The 19,254-nt window shown below is 36.0% G+C and overlaps 1 protein-coding gene across 1 annotated transcript in view; it reads right to left on the bottom strand.

Annotated features, from left to right (window-relative positions):
- LOC150092621 (protein lap4-like) overlaps positions 1-19,254 on the bottom strand; it is a 737,075-nt gene that overhangs the window by 302,447 nt on the left and 415,374 nt on the right. Inside the window, exons 24-25 of the mRNA XM_090414245.1 lie at positions 8,547-8,657; positions 4,385-4,447 (exon numbers count right to left, since the gene is read on the bottom strand). Coding sequence (XP_090270371.1) covers positions 4,385-4,447; positions 8,547-8,657 — 174 coding nt within the window. The remainder of the gene's footprint in view (positions 1-4,384; positions 4,448-8,546; positions 8,658-19,254) is intronic.

The following is a 19,254-nucleotide window of genomic DNA, read 5'->3' on the forward strand; positions in this document are numbered from 1 at the left end:
GACATACGACGATTTGTTAATCACCAAATTTTTTAAGTCCCGATGAAGAGAAAATTCTCAAAAAAGGTCTAAATTTTGTATTGGCACCAAAATGCATTCCTAAAGAACTACTTTTAACTAAGATGGAGAAAGCAGCTTCGCTACTTCCTACCGCAGACGCGAGTTTACTTCACATAGAAGCAATTCTTGAAATCAACAATGCAAAACCTCCTTCTGATAATATATCCCCTGGTGAGAGACTTGCAATTAAAAATTTAGGAATTAACAAGGACATTGTCATCTTAAAAGCTGATAAGGGGAATGCAACTGTAGTTCTAGATAAAATAGACTACCGAGAAAAAATCTTAACATTGTTAGAGTCAGATACTTATTCAGAAATTGAGAGGGATCCAACAAGAGAAATACACAATAGAACCAATTATCTCCTACAAAAGACCACAGAAATTCCACGAAATACACGGCTTTCCATCCGTTCTTTACACCCACTCATTCCAAGGCTATATGGTCTTCCTAAGGTACATAAAGAAAACTATCCACTGAGACCTATAGTAGACAGCATTGACTCACCCAACTACAGGTTATCTAAATATCTGGCATCATTGTTAAAAGCTTATGCAGGAAAATCTTCTTATATTAAAAACTCAACAGATTTTGTCTCTAAAATCAAGGACTTAAAACTCAAATCTTCTGACATCATGGTGAGCTTTAACGTGGTAGCACTCTTTATCAACATTCCGACACAAGAAGTTCTCCATATTTTAAAGAACACGATTTCAAATAAAATGTTTTCTCTACTATCTCACTGTGTAAACTCTGGCTATGTTGAATTTGAAGGTAAACTTTATAAACAGGTCAAAGGATTAGCTATGGGAAGCCCCCTCTCTCTCCTATATTAGCCAACATTTTTTTTGAGGATTTTGAACAAAAGGCAATCTCCTCTTTTAGTTTAAAACCAAGAATTTGGCTTAGATATGTGGACGATATATTCCTCATATGGAAGTATGGTATTGAGAATCTTCACAGGTTTCTCAACCACTTAAACAACCTCCATCAGGATATCAAATTGACCATGGAGATTGAAGAAAATAGTTCCCTCTGTTTCCTAGATGTTAAACTCACCAACACGCCTGAATCAATAAAAGTCTCTATATTTAGAAAGCCAACACACACACGGACAGATATTTCTGTCCTCACATCACCATCCAGCACAAAAGTTGGGTATTATATCAACTCTTGCAAATCGTGCAAGATCTGTACTGTCAGATGAAGAACTAAAAAAAAACTACAACATCTTAAATGGTCCTTTAAAAGCAATGGCTACTCTTTAAAAAGTATCAACAAACAATTATCCCACCGTCAACACAGGATGACTCCAAAGTTATATCTCCTTGCCATATATTCAGCACACTATCCAAAAAACTGAGTAGAATCTTAAAAAAATTTAACATACAAACGTGCTTCTCGACTCTTCCAAAAATAAGATCAAGTTTCAGCAACTACAAACAATCTCACACCCTTCTACAATTCCCAGGTGTATACAAAGTCACATGTGAGTGCGGAAAACCTTACTATGGCCAAACAGAGAAATCTATCTTTCTACGTCTTGAGGAACACCAGAGAGACATTGCTTACAAGAGAACCAGAGCTACTACCCTATCACGCCATGTCCTGTTTTCAATAAACACGGACAACGAAAGCCGCCAACATGAAGTAAATTGGACAACAACTTCAAACCTACACATTTGCCACGATGAGGTAGAACGCTGCATTGTCGAGTCAAAAGAAATCACCTTGGGCCCTCTTCATATGAACAATAATCTCAGCTATAATTTGCCTGACTCTTTCAGCTCTACTATCAGATACTAAAGATCACGTGGTTCCACACACACACACACACACACACACAAGCATACAACAAGCTCATGTTCATAATAACTGTAATTTACAGTTGAATCTTATAGTTTTATAATTGTATAGCTTTAGAGTGTCTCAATGTTTTTTTTCAGTGTCTTTTAATAGCTTTCTATATTCTTAACACCAGATGAAGTCAATCCTGATGAAACATGTTGCGTTTTCAAATAAATCTCAATTTGTTATAATTCTCGAATTTTTAGTCAGTTTATATTAAAATGAACATATCCAACCTCCGAGTTAATAGCAGTAGTCATATATATTATATATATGCATACGAGAGTGGTCTGAAAAGTTCTCAACCTCGACCATAGATGGCAACACTATCGCTGCGATTTTTTATTTTTGTTTTCTAAGTTGGTACATCTGTCATAAGCATTCATGTGAAATTGCAAGTCATTCCATCAAGTAGTTGGTTTTATATAGTTGTCTGAAGCAAAAGTGTTGTCTGCATTCCTTGAAATGGATAAAATTGAGTATCGTGCAGTTAATAAAATTCTTTGTAAAAGAAGGTTTAATGCCAACAGAAATTCATTTGAAGTTCATAAAAGTTTATGGGCACTCTTCTCTTTCACTTTTGACAATTAAGAAATGGGCTTCCAAGATTAAACGTAGCCTTACCAGCCTTGAAGATGATCCATGTGAAGGACATCCAAAAAGTGTAACAACACCAGAAATCATTGATCAAGTGCATGATATGGCATTGGATGACCGGTGAGTCAAAGCATGTGAAATTGTTGAGACTATAGGCATTTCAAAAGAATGTGTAGGATATATTTTGCATGAAGAATTGCAAATGAAAAAGCTTTGTACAAGATGGGGGCCACACTTGCTCACAGCAAATCAAAAACGTACTTGCATGAAAATCTCTGAACAGTACTTGGAACGTTTTAACAAGAATAAAACTGATTTTGTGCATCAATTTATTACTATGGATGAGACTTCAATTCACTATTACATGTCAGAATCCAAACAGCAGTCAAAACAGTGAACAGAAGCCAGTTATTCAGCGCCAAAGAAGATAAAGTCGGTTCCATCAGCAGGAAAGGTCATGGCATCGGTGTTTTGGGATGCTAAAAGGCATTCTGTTTATTAATTATCTTGAAAAGGGTAAAACAATAACCCGGGAATATTATTCCGATCTTTTAACCAGACTAGACGAAAAATTCATGAGAAAAGACCAGGTTTGAAGAAGAAAAAATCATCCTCGCTGGTTAGCATTTTTCTTCAAATCAAGAGGTGATTGCAGCTGTAGAGGAGTATTTTGCAGATCTTACTGAGAACCACTACAGGAATAGGATAATGGCACTGGAATATCACTGGAATAAATGTATTAGTCTTAAGAAAGATTATGTTGAAAAACAAAAATAATTTTGAAATTATAAATTAGTTTTTTCATTGTTAGGCCGAGAACTTTTCAGACCACCCTCGCATGTATAAGTAGTACTAAAATCAATAGTGGAGCAGAAAACACCAAGCATCTGACACTCAGCAAAATATCTACTGCATGATCCAGAAGGCAAAAGAAAGGTGATATATACTTACCTTTCTTGGATTTCTAATACCAATATATACCTGCTCTCTTAAAATAAGGTTCAGAATAATTTATCTTAAATGCTTAATGTGGTTATACAGATGAATGTTAGAAATCCTATGGACAGCAAAAATGTCCAATCAGGAAGTACTGGAACAAATGGGAAATCAGGTGAACTTTTAGATACCATAAAAAGAAGGAAAACTGCATATCTTGGTCACCTACTTCGTAACAAAAAATATAAGATACTTCAATTGATTATAAAAGGGAAGATAAATGGAAGAGGACAAGGAAGACAAAGAAAATCTTGGCTGGCAAACATCAGACAGTGGACTGACATGAACTCTGAGAGACTGCTCAGAGTGGCTGAGGATCGCTCAAAATATGCCAAGATGGTTGCCGACCTCTGATAGGAGATGGCACTCAAAGAAGAAGAAACACTTAATGGTACATGTAGCAATTTTTTAACTTAAACACTATAGTAAGTAATCCAATATTTTGTCATCACCACGATGACATGAAAGCAAAGACTAAGTGATTGGTATGTATATACTGTACATGGTAAAAAAGTAGTGAAACAAAAGTCTGTGGAACTTAATACCCATGGAGGGATGGGTCATCCAAACTGACTATGTAGTGTTTCAAGGTCATACAACAGAGAACAGCATAATTCCACTTGTATAACGCAAAACAATTAATACACACATGCATACCAACTAAAACCCACACATTGCCTCATCTTCCAAATATGTACACCATTCTCCTCAGTAAAAATAGTTTATAATTTCTCCATGGAGATTATAATTCGGGTACTTTTATTGACTGAACTAATAGCTGTCACTGATCCTCACACAGAACGAAATACAAAGAGATATAAGTCTAAAAATTATTTTTGAAAAATATCATTTGAAGAATATGAAAACATTATAGATATTTTACCTTTAATAGACGATCACCAACTTGCAATTTCCCAGTTTTATGTGCAGCTCCATCTGGAACAATCTGAAAAAAAGATTCCCAATTTTTATAGATTTCTATGAACTATACAAAATTTTAATCTATATTAGAGCATTTTTTATGCAGATTATAATTTATGTATTATAAATCATAAAAAAAGAGCAGTATAAAAAAACTTGTTTCTCACTGTCAAACTTCAAAAGAAAAGACTAATGTTTCATTTCTTTTAAATAAGACATTGTAGCGAGAGAGAGAGAGAGAGAGAGAGAGAATTAAAAATTACATCTAATATAACTTGTTAAGAGTGACAATCAAATCAATATACCCTAAGTTAGCTTTTTACATTAGGACCCCCCCCATTTATATATTCAGAGTGATAACAAAGTACCACATGATACCAATGTCACATGCGGCGACTATAAATGGGTACACCTACCCTCTGTATGTAATTAGTAAATATTTGCCATTGGGAAAACATGGTAATGTAAGCCAATTTGATTGTGGACAGATAGCTGGGGACCAGAGGGCAGGTGCCAGTATTTTGGAAATAGCTGCACTTGTTGGTTGTTCCTGTACTACTGTATCAAAGGTGTATCAGAACTGGATTAACCATGAACAGATATCCAGCAGAAGGGCTCACAATAGTCAGCCATGCATTGGTTGATCCTAGAGGTGAGCGTGAGGTATCACAACTAGTATCTCAGCAACAACGTGTCCCACAGTTCACCCACAGTATAATAGCAGGGCAGTACAATCCATTTCCACATGCACCGCACCTTGCTTCACCTGGGGATTCTACAGCTGGAAACCAACAAGGATACCCAAGATGACAGCTAGATATCACAAACAATGCATCGCATGTGAACGTTGGCAATGAACCCTAAACAGATGGGAGAAGGTCATCTGGAGTGATGAGTCCCATTTCCTGCTACAGCATGCTGATGGCCAGGTTCGCATTTGGTGTAAACAGCATGAAGCCTTATCCCCTGATTGACCAGTTGGGGGTTCAACAAGCCAGTGGAGGTGGTGTTATGGTTAGAGTAGCTTTTTCCTGGCATGCCTTAGGTCCATTGGCCATCATCCCATAAACACTGAATGGTGAATTAAGTCTCTTCATAAATAAAAGATACCAACTGAAAATTATACAAACATGTGCCCCAACTATGGACCATCCAGATGAAGAGATTAGAAGATTTCTATGAAACATTAGAATCCACATTAAATAATTCTACGCCTCCCATTCTTATTTACATACAGCACTGGAAGGTTTTTCATCCTGCAAAATAGCCAGAAGAACACATGCATTTGACAGGTGCAATACACTCATCTCAGTTCCTTCAGCCATAATTGTAACAGCAATAACAGCTGGCTAATTAAGATTCTGTATAATTACCTTAATACGTTCTAATAATCTACTGTTCTTTCAAAACATCTGTAGGAGGTCTACCCCGACCACAGCGAAATCTTTCAACAGGACAAGGCATCTTTTTTCAGGTTCAATACAACTACTGAGGTTGCAGGAAACACAACAATGAATTTTCCACGTTGCCTTAGCCCCCCCAAACTCCCCTGACTATAACCAAATTGAAACAAGTGTGGGATATATACCACAAAGGGGTGTGAGAACTGCTGATCCTCCTCCATGGATTATACATCCTCTATGCGTAACTCAACATGGATCGAGTTACGCATAGAGGATGTTCAATACCTTGAGAAAAAAATCTGTTCCTAGACGTCTGCAAGAAGTGATTGCACAGAGAGGCAGACCAACACATTATTAGGTGGGTGTTCCTAATGAAAAGCTAACTCAGTGTATATATCTATACTTAGATCAAAAGTTGACATAATAAGCAAGTTCAGGAAAAAATGTGGTAAAATTATATATTTCAATAATTCCATTCTTGATGGATGGAATTTAATAAAATTTGGGAATAAAGATACATAAGAATCTATCCAAATGAATCAATTTCAAGTTCAATTAGTTCAAGTAATCTTAAAAATTTAGAAACATGATATGAACAGATAATTCTGTAATGACAGAACTAAATTTAGTGAAATTTAGTATTCAAGATGTTTATGAAAACTGTTGTATTGCATCATTTTTAATTTCAGATTGTCTGCAGTGGCAAAATTAGGCAAAACAAAATTATCTACAGTAAGCAAGCTAATAATACTATGATGATTTGGCTGAAGTTTTCAAAATATGAGTTCAAAATATGAGTTCAAAATAGCAATATCTGCTAAATAATGCAATTAAGTCTGATAGAAGACAGAAATATAATAATTGATTACATTTGAGATGTAACAAGCTGATTTGACAGCAATTGTTAATAAAAACTAATAATGAAATCTTAATTTTGTGTGATTATCACAATATCCTGCACACACCCATGATGGTATATGTCAGGGAAAGGATATAATACATTAATGAATTAACAACAACAAATATGAGGTAACCATAGCCAATAAAGTGTCACTGGGCATATTCTGCATCAGATATTTGATACTGTATGACTTAATACCTTGATATTAAAAGCGCCAAAGAAGAGTTCCATCAGCAGGAAAGGTCGTGTTTTGGGATACTAAAGGCATTTTGTTTATTAATTATCTTGAAAAGGGTAAAACAATATCCAATCTTTTAACCAGACTAGACGAAAAAATTCGTGAGAAAAAACCCGGTTTGCAGAAGAAAAAAATTATATTTCATCAGGACAATGCAACTATCCACATAGGTGTTTTTCTTCTATCTCTTCCCAAAACTAAAACTCTTCCTCGCTGGTCAGTGTTTTTCTTCAAATCAAGAGATGATTGCAGCTGTAGAGGGATATTTTGCAGATCTTACTGAGAACCACTACAGGGATGGGATAACGTGCTAGAGCATCGCTGGAATAAATGTATTAGTCTTAAGGGAGATTATGTTGAAAAATAAAATAATTTTGAAATTATAAATTTGTTTTTTCATTGTTAGGCCAAGAACATTTCAGACAACCCTTGTAGGAAGATAAGTTGAAGCTACATCCCATCATTACCCATCTCAAATGTGGGCATTGCCTAAACTGATTCATCAGGTTCACAACTTATGCCTCACAGATGCAATTTAACACACCACATCAAAACTACATTTCTCTCAAATGGCTCTACCTCCAAGCCCATAGATAAGGTACTGCAGAAGAATGGCCTTTAACTCTCAACTCACTAATATGAATTCTGAAAGATGATTTGAGGACTGGTATTAGGGATAAAAAATAACAAGTATCAGTTGAATATTGCCAATTGGAAGGTTATGATGCTTTACTGAAAAAATGTAGACTGGATATAATATTCATGGAAATTTGTTGCAAGTTGATAATATCAGAGTGATAATGAACACAAAAGTGAAATCAGGAGAGACTTCATTAAATATGGAATTCATCAGAGATAACTGATATTAAAGCGAAAACTAACTTACCATGACTGTCTAACACAAAAATGGAAAATGGGATAGGAACTAATTGTAAAAATAAGGAAATTAATTATTTCCCTATAAAGGCTTTGAAAGGACCATATCTAGAGTTAACTAGGGTTAAATAGAATCTGCACTAATGAGGAAACAATGGATAAAGTTCACATTACCAAGATAATATTTGGTTTGTGAAATATGGCAAGAATGTGAGGAACATGTGTGGATGAATTGAGGGAATGCAGGCTTCACAGGTTTGATAAATAAATGTTAGACAGGAGATATAATAGAAATATACAAATTTGTAAGATGATTTTATGATTTAAATACACCATTAATTTTTGACTGATTATAGGAGAGGAGAGAACCAGTAATCATCCTTGAAAGCTCAGTAAAGGGTTAATGAAAGATGGAGGATCTGTTTTATTAATGGATGTTATGAGTAGAATAAGTTTCCAGTAGAACCAGCAAGTGCTTCTTCAGTGAATGTATTCAAGAAGAATATAACTGTTTAGCAATGAGTTATGAGCCTCCTTTATTAAGTTTATGAACCCCAATGAAGGTACCTATATTCTAATTATAAAAACATATTTTTAAAAATTTTACAAAGCATAAATTCAGCTCTACAATTACCTACTGCAGCAAACCTAAAATCATATTTTAAAAATTATTTAAAATTTTACTAATTAGAATCTTTATCCTCACCCTAGAAATAAATATTCCAGGATCTCCCCATCCAAAGGGATGGCATGTGTGATCGGTACCTCCAATGATACTAAGACCTAAAGGACCCCCAGCTTTCACCAGAGTCACTTCCTAAAAGAAAATATTAAGTATACATCTTAAAGTGTTTTTAATTACTAGATACGCATCAAAATGCAAACAACCTCTGAAATTTTATTTTTTGTTGATTTTATTATTTATTTATTTTCTTAATTATTCTGCAATAAAATTTAAACCTTAGTAATATTTATACCTAATATTCTTCAAAGTTGAAGTAAAGTACAGTAAGAAATTTTGTTTTTCTCACTTAGTTTATGTTAAATTATTTGACTCTAGAGATAACTAAACTCTCTTCCTCTGCCAATGATGTTAGCAAAGACTATAGTAGAGTAAAATAATAGAGAAAAGGTTACCTTCACCATAAACTCTCAGTACTAAACAAAGCAACTAGTGAAGAAACTGAACTAACACTGTTCATGTTTGTTTATGGGGGGGGGGGGCATGTCTGGTGAATAAATATTTTTTATGGCAAGCAGGATTTTAAATAACCTATGCATATGTACTCAATGGACAAAACATTAGAGATAGAAGTGATGGCAAGTTGACACTAGCATCCCCCGTGCAGAATGAAATGTACCCAAACCAAACCGATTGTAAATAGGCAGACATTGTGCTGTTCAATAATGTATCACAATCGATGAACATGAGTAAATGTGGCGATCTTAGTGACTTTGATCGTGGATGCATTATTGGTGCAAGACAGATGGGTCATTCTATCGCCCAAGTGGTAAGAAACCTAGGGTTCTCGAGGGCAACTGAATCAAGGGTCTACCACGAGTATACCATCAATAGACGTACCGGCACCCAGCGAGCAAGTAGTGGCCAACCACACACACACACACCACTGATGACTGGGTTAATATAGACTGTCCAGGCTTGTAGAGACTAACCGCAGGGCAATGGTGGCACAAATTACATCTTATGATTTGTGCCACCATGCAGCATCAGCAAGTGAATGACATACCCTGCATACCATGGGCTATAGGAGCCAACACAATAATCATGTACCACTGTTGACAGCTTGTCATCAGGTAATGAAGATCGCCTGGTGTCAGGACTATCAAAACTGGACCTCTACAGAGTAAACCAGTCATGTGGTCTGCCGGCTCTCATTATCAGTTGTACAAAATTGACAGGCAGGTGTTGTGTCAACAGCATGAGGCCATGACCCGTCATGTCAGGTTGGCTCTGTGATGGTTTGGGGAGCCTTCTCATGTGTGTGTGTCTGGAGAGGTCCTTAAATGCTGTGAACTACCAGAATGTGCTGGTTGATCACCTACACACTTTAATGGACCTTTTGCATTCTATAGCCAATAACAATGCATCTCTTCACCGGGCTTCACCCAGGCATGGAACTCTCATCTAAGTCCGGGACCATCCACTGGCCCCTGGATTTAAATCTGATCGAATCTCTCTGGGATGAAGCAGAGCGAGACATCAGATCCATGTATCTGGGATCAATTTCTAAGGTGCAGTTGTGGACAATGCAGCAACAGGCATGGCTGAAATTACCTTTGGCATCTGGTGGAGTCAATGCCTTGGAGAGTACAGGCTGTTATTCATGCTAGAGGAGGGCCAACATGATATTAGACAGGCAGGTGGTCTGAAAAGTTCTCGGCCTAACAATGAAAAAACGAATTCATAATTTCAAAATTATTTTTATTTTTCAACATAATCTCCCTTAAGACTAATACATTTATTCCAGCGATGCTCCAGCGCCATTATCCCATCCCTGTAGTGATTCTCAGTAAGATCTACAAAATACCTCTCTACAACTGCAATCACCTTCTTGATTTAAAGAAAAATGCTGACCAGCGAGGAAGAGGTTTAGTTTTGGGAAGAGACAGAAGTCAGAGAGAGAGCCAAATCTGGAGAACAGGGTGGATGTTCCAACAATTCATAGTGCAGATCCCTTAATTTTCCCATTGTCAAAACACCTTTGTGAGCAGGTGCATTGTCCTGATGAAAGATGATTGTTTTTTTCTGCAAACCGGGTCTTTTCTCACAAATTTTTTCATCTAGTCTGGTTAAAAGATCGGAATGTTCCCTGGTTATTGTTTTACCCTTTTCAAGATAATTATAAACAAAATACTTTTAGCATCCCAAAACACCAATGCCATGACCTTTCCTGCTAATGGAACTGACTTTGTCTTCTTTGATGCAGAACAACTGGCTTCTGTCCACTGTTTTGACTGCTGTTTGGATTCCGGTGTGTAATAATGTATCCAAGTATCATCCATAGTAATAAATCGATGCAAAAAATCAGTTTTATTCTTGTTAAAACGCTCCAAGCATTGTTCAGAGATTTTCATGCGAGTGCGATTTTGATCTGCTGTGAGCAAGCGTGGCACCCATCTTACACAAAGCTTTTTTCATTTGCAATTCTTCATGCAAAATATATCCCACACGTTCTTTTGAAATGCCTATATTCTCAGCAATTTCACCTTTGACTCACCAGTCATCCAATGCCATATCATGCACTTGATCAATGATTTCTGGTGTTGTTACACTTTTTGGACGTCCTTCACGTGGATCATCTTCAAGGCTGGTAAGGCCATGTTTAAACTTGGAAGCCCATTTCTTAATTGTCAAAAGCGAAAGAGAAGAATGTCCATAAACTTTTATGAACTTCGAATGAATTTCTTTTGGCGTTAAACCTTCTTTTACAAAGAATTTTATAACCGCACAATACTCAATTTTATCCATTTCAAGGGATACAGACAACATTTTTGCTTCAGACAACTGTATAAAACCAACTACTTGATGGAATGACTTGCAATTTCACATGGATGCTTATGACAGATGTACCAACTTAGAAAAAAAAATATTGCCGATAGTGTTGCCATCTATGGTCGAGGCCAAGAACTTTTCAGACCACCCTCGTATGTTATATAGGGATAGGCAGGTCAATCAGGAAAAAGTTCTGAAAAAGAACAAGTAAAAAGGCATTCACAAAAAACCTCATAAGCAGGTCTAGCTTTGCATACTACAAATGAAAACCATGAAATAAATTGACAGCTAACAAAAACACCATTGATTAAGAGTCAGTGGCTATGTTCAAAAATTCAAAGTTGCAGAGATGATCCAGCAACAAAAAAACCAAGGTTTAATCCTCAACTAGTTATGGTCCGCTCCATAACACATCTTAATTACACACAATTAGACTATGTTGGACAACATATTTTCCAAATCAACAATGAAGATTAATGTGATATAGGCAACATGTTAGCTTTGTTATGACAGATTTTTTAATGTTACATTCTATTAATATTTCAGACAGAAGTGTTTAAATCTGAATTTATTATATACAGCTCTTTTGAAATGGCTTCCTGATGAAGCACACCACATCTATGTTAATAACCAGTTCAATCAATAAAAAAAACTTGTAGTAATCCAGAAAATCCTTTTAATAATAATCAATTTTGAATTAATCTGCTGACAGGAAACTAGTCATAAAATATTAATTGTATTCTATTACCACCTTACCGGAAAATTATTATTGTGTATTGCATAATATGAGGATTAAGGTTGTGCAGAATACTACCATGAAACAAAAATTAACAAACTGAACAAACTGACATTTAATATCAGTCTTTTTGTTTTGTTTTTGTTTTAAAACAATACTTTTATTTTTTTAGAGATTTTGAGGGCCACAAATCATCATGTATCGTCTTCATCCAGGAGTGGGCTACCATATCTCTCCACCATCTTCATTCCTGTGCCTCCCTTGCACATTCCTGATATGTCAGATACGTCCAGTTCTTAAGACTGCTGCTCCAAGTAGTTCTTTGCATTCCTCATTCCCTCTACAATTCCTTCCAGGACTGCTTTTCGCAGACTATCTTGTTTTAGCAAATGTCCGAAACATTTGGCCTCTCTTCTTTTGATAGTTTTAAGAAGATTTCATTTTTCTCCTGTCATCAGTAGAACCTCTGCATTTGTTTTCTTCTGAATCCATGATACTTTCATAATTCTTTTTAAAATCCACATCTCACAAGCTTTAATTTTATTTTTTGCTTCCTTTAATATTGTCCATGTCTCAGCCCCATACAATAGTATATTGACCATACATACCATTTTGTCAACCTTATCCTCATTTTTATGCTCAGATCTCTATATGTCAGGACATTTTTCATTCTGAATTTCTCTCTAACTATTTCAATTCTTCTTTTTATTTCTGGTGCTTCTTCCATCTTCTGTTATTCAGGTGCAGAGATGCATAAATCTGTCTACTTGCTGAACAGGTATGTCATCTATTTCGATATCAATTTTAGATGTCTTTTTCCTGGTTATTGCCATTGTCTTGGTTTTCTTGGGATTAAAAAGCAAACAATATTCCTCACTCATGACTCTTACATTGTTGATCAGATTTTCTAATTATTTATTTTTATTTTTTTATTTTTTATTTTTGCCAGCAGAACTGTATCGTCAGCATATCGTTTATGCTCCTTCCTCCTATTGATTCTAATTTTATGTTTTCAACTTCCTTGTATATTTCCTTCAGTATATAAATTAAAGAGTACTGGGGATAGATAGTATACATCCTTGTTGTACACCTCTTTGGATTATAAATTCTTTAGACATATCATCGTCAACTCTAATTGTTACTGTTTGTTCCCAGTATAGATTCGTTAACAGCCTTATATCTTTTCCATCCATTCCAAATTTATTAAGGCACCAGATCAGTTTTGTAAGGTTGACTGAATGAAAAGCTTTGGTGTATTATTCTATAAAGCATATATAAATGTCTATTTTTTCTAGATATCTTTCAGCAAAAAATTCATCAGAATTAATGACAAAAAAATCTGTGATGGGAGAAACAATTGGCATGTGGTACAGAATGAAGGAGACAGATGCCAATTGTTTCTCAGTAGAAGAAACTGGGAGAAAAGAGAAAGTATTGTATGGGGATTCGATGATAAGAGGTATACTTAATGAGAAAGTGACGAAAGCATGTTTCCCAGGTGCAAAGTAAAGGATGCTTGTGAATCTGCAAGTGTGCAGAATAATGAAGTGAACAAGTTAATTGCTCTGAAAAGTGAGAAATATGCAACGATTATAAATAAAATAAGAAATTTTGAGTCTGCTGCCTTGGTATGATAGGACAGAACTCAGAAGAAGGGCCACAATTGCTAATGAGTCAACGAGAAGATCATGCAGAAGGAATGATGTGCAGTTTATAGATGTGTGTGTGTGTGTGTGTGTGTGTGGAGTGAATCTGATGGATGAAAGGACTTGCATATACCTGACGGACTGCAGTTGAATGGTTCTGGAGTTAGATGCTTAGAGAAAATGTTGTACGGTGAGAGTTTGGAAGTGCAAAATCAGGGAAACTAGAGATACTGGGGGGGGGGGGAGATCAAGCATGTCTAGCCACCCCTGAGACAAATGAGTGTGAATGCAAGAATGACTATGCAGAAATAGTCACCTTGTAATGGATGAGTACGGGTCCACATGATTTTCACGTGTGAAGAGCTGGATACAATTTCCCAGGTTTCAAATCTGAATGGGTGGATAATGACATTATGTAAGGGTAATAACTGTGGGCCCAAGGGGATGCCATAATGGATATAGACAAATGCCTGAAGTATCAGAAATAAAGAAGAGGAGTTTTTGGCATTGGTCTGCTCAACTTGGCCAAAAATTATTGGCACCAATGAGACCTGATTGACAGAGATGTAGTTACAGAGATAGAAAGTAACGAATATTGTATTTTCAGAGAACATAGAGAAGGAGGAGAGGCATTATTAATGATAGCAGAAGAACTTCAACCAACAAAAACAGAAGTTAAGAACAATTGTAATCAGAGGTCAATAGGACAAAATATATTGTTGGTTGCTGCTATAGACCTAGGGGGTTCAGAAGAAGACGAGAATGACATGCATCAAAAGATTAGCATGAGTGCAGGTTGAGCAACTATCATGAGAGACATCAACTATGAGGATATAGATTGGAAAAAGGAAAGGACACATGGCAAAATGAAAATAGGATTTTCATTTTGCCATGAAACGGGACATGATGGAAGCGACCAGGGGTTTTGAGCATACTGGATATGGTAATAGCATTTGAAGATCTATCTTTAACTAACTATAGTAGCAACTCTGCTTCCAATCAGAGAAAATGATCATGCAGTTTTTTCTGGGAGGTTGCTCAACATATGGAATTTTCGATCAAGAAAGGGTTAATGTAGAACTACGAAGTGAACGATTATGACTTACTTCAAGTTGCCAGTTCAGTTTGTCATAATAGTTCACTTCGTTCTTCCCATAGTGCATAGCATTATACATGTTCATAAGGATATGTGCATTGCATCATGGGATAAGGCAATTAATGTGAAGTTATTAGTCTCTATATACAAATAGTCCAGTCGTGATGTTATTTCACATACAAATTTTTTATTTGCTGACACTAGGATAAAGAATTAAACCAAGAATATAATTTCTTGGCATCTTCAATTTATAATATAACCAAGTGAAAAAACTTTCAAACATTTTTCTCCAATCCAGAGTATTTTAGTAATAAGGTGCGACACCCTTTGACTACTTGTATATGGAAAAATGACTAATGCGTCACTTCAATCTTGGTATCATTCCTGGGTCTGGCTCCCAGTGATGCACCTTTGCACAGAGGTAGTCACTGTGCTGAGATATGAGTGGCTCTTATTGGGTTTTTGCCTGTCTCTGAGTGGGGGCTACTGCTGAGTTCATGGCTCTGCTCAGTGGTGGGATGAGCCTGTCACTGAGTGTTGAACCACCAGTGAGTAAAATGATCCTTTGGTTGCTCACACTTGCTGAGTTTAGAGTGATCTGGAGGATTGTCAGTTTTTGGAGACTTCCCTAGTCTAGAAAGTGACCCTTCCCATAATGCATAGCACTATACATGTCCATAAGGATATGTGCATTGCATTATGGAGTACTAAGCCAATTAATTTGAAGTCATTAACTTCTATATACTAGTCCAGTCATGATGTTACTTGACATGCAAATTTTTATTTGCTTACACTTTTATAAAGAATTAAACCAAGAATATAATTTCTTGGCATCGTTAATTTATAATATAACCAAGTGAAAAATCTTTCAAACAGATGGTGGTGTATGGTGGAGTGGAATCAAGGCAAATGAAGGTAACTACAGTCTGACCACGAATACAAGAACCTCGGCTGGCAATGTGTCAAGAAGAGGCAATTCATGTTGAAGGGGAGAAAGGAATAAGGTGATGTACGAATTCGCCACCAACACATGAAATCACATACTTTATACGTAAAATTTTCCAACTGTTGTACAAGCAAAATAGTTACCACTTTAAAAACTAGAATTTTCATAAAAGAAAAGTTAATTTTCTGACTTATAATAAACACTCATCCCACAAAATGCACCGATTACCTTATTATCGGAATGGATTCGCCTTCTTCTGACATGCGCAGAAGTGTCGAGGGGTCTCACAGTAGTGAAGTGTTCCCAGGACTCTGTATTAGGACCACTACTCTTTCATTTGTACATTAATGATATAGAAGAAGATTTGAGGTGAGATATTCAGTCATTTGTTGATGATGCAAAACTGGGGAGGGCAATAGTTGATAAAGGTGATGTAGATATCCTGCGGGATGATTTAAATGAACTGGGAGTGTAAACAAAGGAGAATAGTTGTCAATTTAATGTTGCAAAACGTAAGGTAATGCATTTCAGGATGAAAAGATTACATACTCTGTATCATATCGATGGTATTAGATTACAGGAAATAGATGAGGATTAAGATTTGAAATTCAGGGGACATATTGCAAGAGTTGGCAAAAGTGCTCAAGAGGATTACTTGGATGTGAAGAACACATTGGCAAGATAGGGAGGCTATTATCCCTCTTTATAAGGCTATGATTCGGCTGCATCTTGACTACTCCTCAAGACCTGAGGAATGTTAATTTCACAGGTCTTGAAGAGTATTCAAGATGCTCTGTATGAGGATAGACTGAAGGTGAGTGGGTTGTGGACAGGCAGAGGAGAAGGAGTATGATAGAAACTTTACTAAAGGGATTCTATAAGATTGACATAAAAGAAATTTTTCAATACATGATGAATAAGGGGAGAACAAGGCATCACACTTGGAAGTTGTCTAAGAGTGTGGTTAGTATGGGTGTGAAGATTTGACTAGGTTTTGGAAAGTGGAATAGATTGCCAGAGGTGGTTGTGAGTATCCTAACAGTGAGTAATTTTAACTCTATGTATGATAGATATTGTGTGGATAATGGGTAGTGTGGGTCCCCTGCAATGAGTCTTGACTTCATGAAGATACCCTTGTAAATAATAATAATAATAGATAAATAAAAAAACGCCTAATTCTTCAACTTACAGACATCATGGTGAGTTTCGACATCTAATCCTATTTACCAGTATACTTCTGGCGAACACTCTCCAACTGTTATTAGAGGAGTTCCCTTCATACAGAGAAACTGTTCAACTTTGTCATGCATTCAGGTTATTTCATCTGCAGAAACTAATGCTGCAAAGAGATCGAAGGAACCACTGCGGGAAGTCCTTTATCATCTGTCCTTGCAAATTTCTAGTCAGAGCATCATGAAGACTCCTTATTCTCCTTAATTCAACCTCAACTTTTCTTCTGGATATGCTATGTGGATGTGTTCACCATCTCGACAGACTCAGAAGCAACCTCTAATGACCTTCTTGACCAAAATCAACAGCCTACACCAATGCATAAGCTTCACCATGTAAAAAGAAAAGAACAGAAAATTAGCCTTCCTGGATATCCTCCTCCTTTAATATGCCCAATCTGGAATACTGACTACAACTGTTCACTGTAAATCTACCTTCACAGGCCACTACATATGAGATTTAGTCCATCATTGATCTACAAAAATAGTCATCTTCAAACCTTTGCTGCTCAACAGAGGACATGTTATCTCTTTCAATTCTGAGAATCTCCGACCAGAACTGAGTGCCATCAAATGCATCATACTACAGAATGGTTTAACTGCAAGGAAGTTTAAACATATCCTGGACACTTACATGCACAATCCTAACAATCCTGTCCATACATCACAGACAACCAAATCTTCCCTATTCACAAAATCTCCTCCTGGTTACAGCCAATGAAAGATAAACAGCACTCTCTCTTCCTCCCTGGTGTTTATTGGGTTTGATGTGAGTGCCTCTGTTCATACTTCAAACAAACAGGATGTTTGGTCAAAAAAAAAACTACAAGAACAGCAATCTTATATCAACAGTAATCCTGAAAAATCTGGTCATGTAGATCATGGAGTGAATTGACCATGGTATCATCTGGTCCAATTACTCAACATTTATGCCCGTGCTGGTTTAGATTTGAGCAGTTATTTAAAGAGTGCTTAAGCACAAACCAAAATCAGAATGACTGCTTATCCATTGCTAAGGTTTAGGAGTCTCATCCTCATAAATGTCGGGTAACAGCTACCCCCCACTTCTTTTTTCATATATATAATGCTATGTCATTCATTCATTTTATCTAAATTTTGTTATTTTATTGTATTGCAAAATTTTTAGTTTTACTATGTCACATGTCATAACTACCATTAAAAAAACCCTCTTGGCCTTGTATCATTTCACATTATAATGGAACTGAACAAGATAACTACTTCCAGAACTTTTGATATTTTTTTCCTTCATACTATTATTTTCATATTTTGATCTAGAGACTTACTCTGAGAGAATTATCAATACCATTGCTAGAATGAAGGCCATCATCCACTACTTTTCATTCAAAATCCCCCAAACAAATGTGCCCGACAGTCTCAGTAAAAAAAAAAAAAAAAAATTCTGCAAAATCCTCCAATTTCATTCTGACTGGACTGGAAACTTGTAATGTAGTCTGAGAACAAAACAAATGAATATGTATGCTTCAGAATGCAATGCACCCACATTACCAATCAGTTGTCTAGAATGCTAAAATTACTGCTTATTAAAACATTTAAAGATAAAGGCTTTTAAATGAAAAACCATTATCAGTCAAACATTCAACAGACATTATGAGACTAATCCATAAATCTCTTTCTTTCCACCTTTTTATTAAATTACTCTGGATTTAGAGAAAGATGTTGAAAGTTTATTTTTCACTTGGTTAGACTATAATAAATTTAGTTTAATCCTTTATCCAATTGTGAGCAAAAAGTGTGCACCTGAAAATACCTTCAGGACTGGGGTAAGGTAGTACAACATCTTAATATTTTTTTTCTGAAGAACAGCCTGCTTTTTTCCTATCTTCTATTCCCTGCAACATATGATACCAACAGCACACTGCACAGATGAAAGCCAAACACACACATATACCGCCAGTCACTCCTTGAAAATGTTATCCTAATCAGTTTGTGTATGTTTTTTTTAATATTAATCCCCTATGAGAGGTTTAAGTAGCTGGAGGTTACAATCTCATAATCCAAAAGAAAAATGGAGAATAGGAAGCAATAGAATGAAACAAGAGGAGAGAAATTGATTCAGTGGGATGTAGTTAGACTATGAAGTGATGGTGACAGCTGTTGTTGTTGCTCATGTTTTATAAGTAAGGAAACTGGTTCATGAATGTACATATTGTACATTAAGGGAAACATTCAGAGTTAACAAATGATTTTTTCCAATATGGTCAGATA

This window comes from Typopeltis vanoorti, chromosome 25, assembly GCF_054136105.1.
Source record: "Typopeltis vanoorti isolate ZY-2024b chromosome 25, IOZ_Tvanoo_1.0, whole genome shotgun sequence".
In the NCBI taxonomy this organism is placed as follows: domain Eukaryota; kingdom Metazoa; phylum Arthropoda; class Arachnida; order Uropygi; family Thelyphonidae; genus Typopeltis; species Typopeltis vanoorti.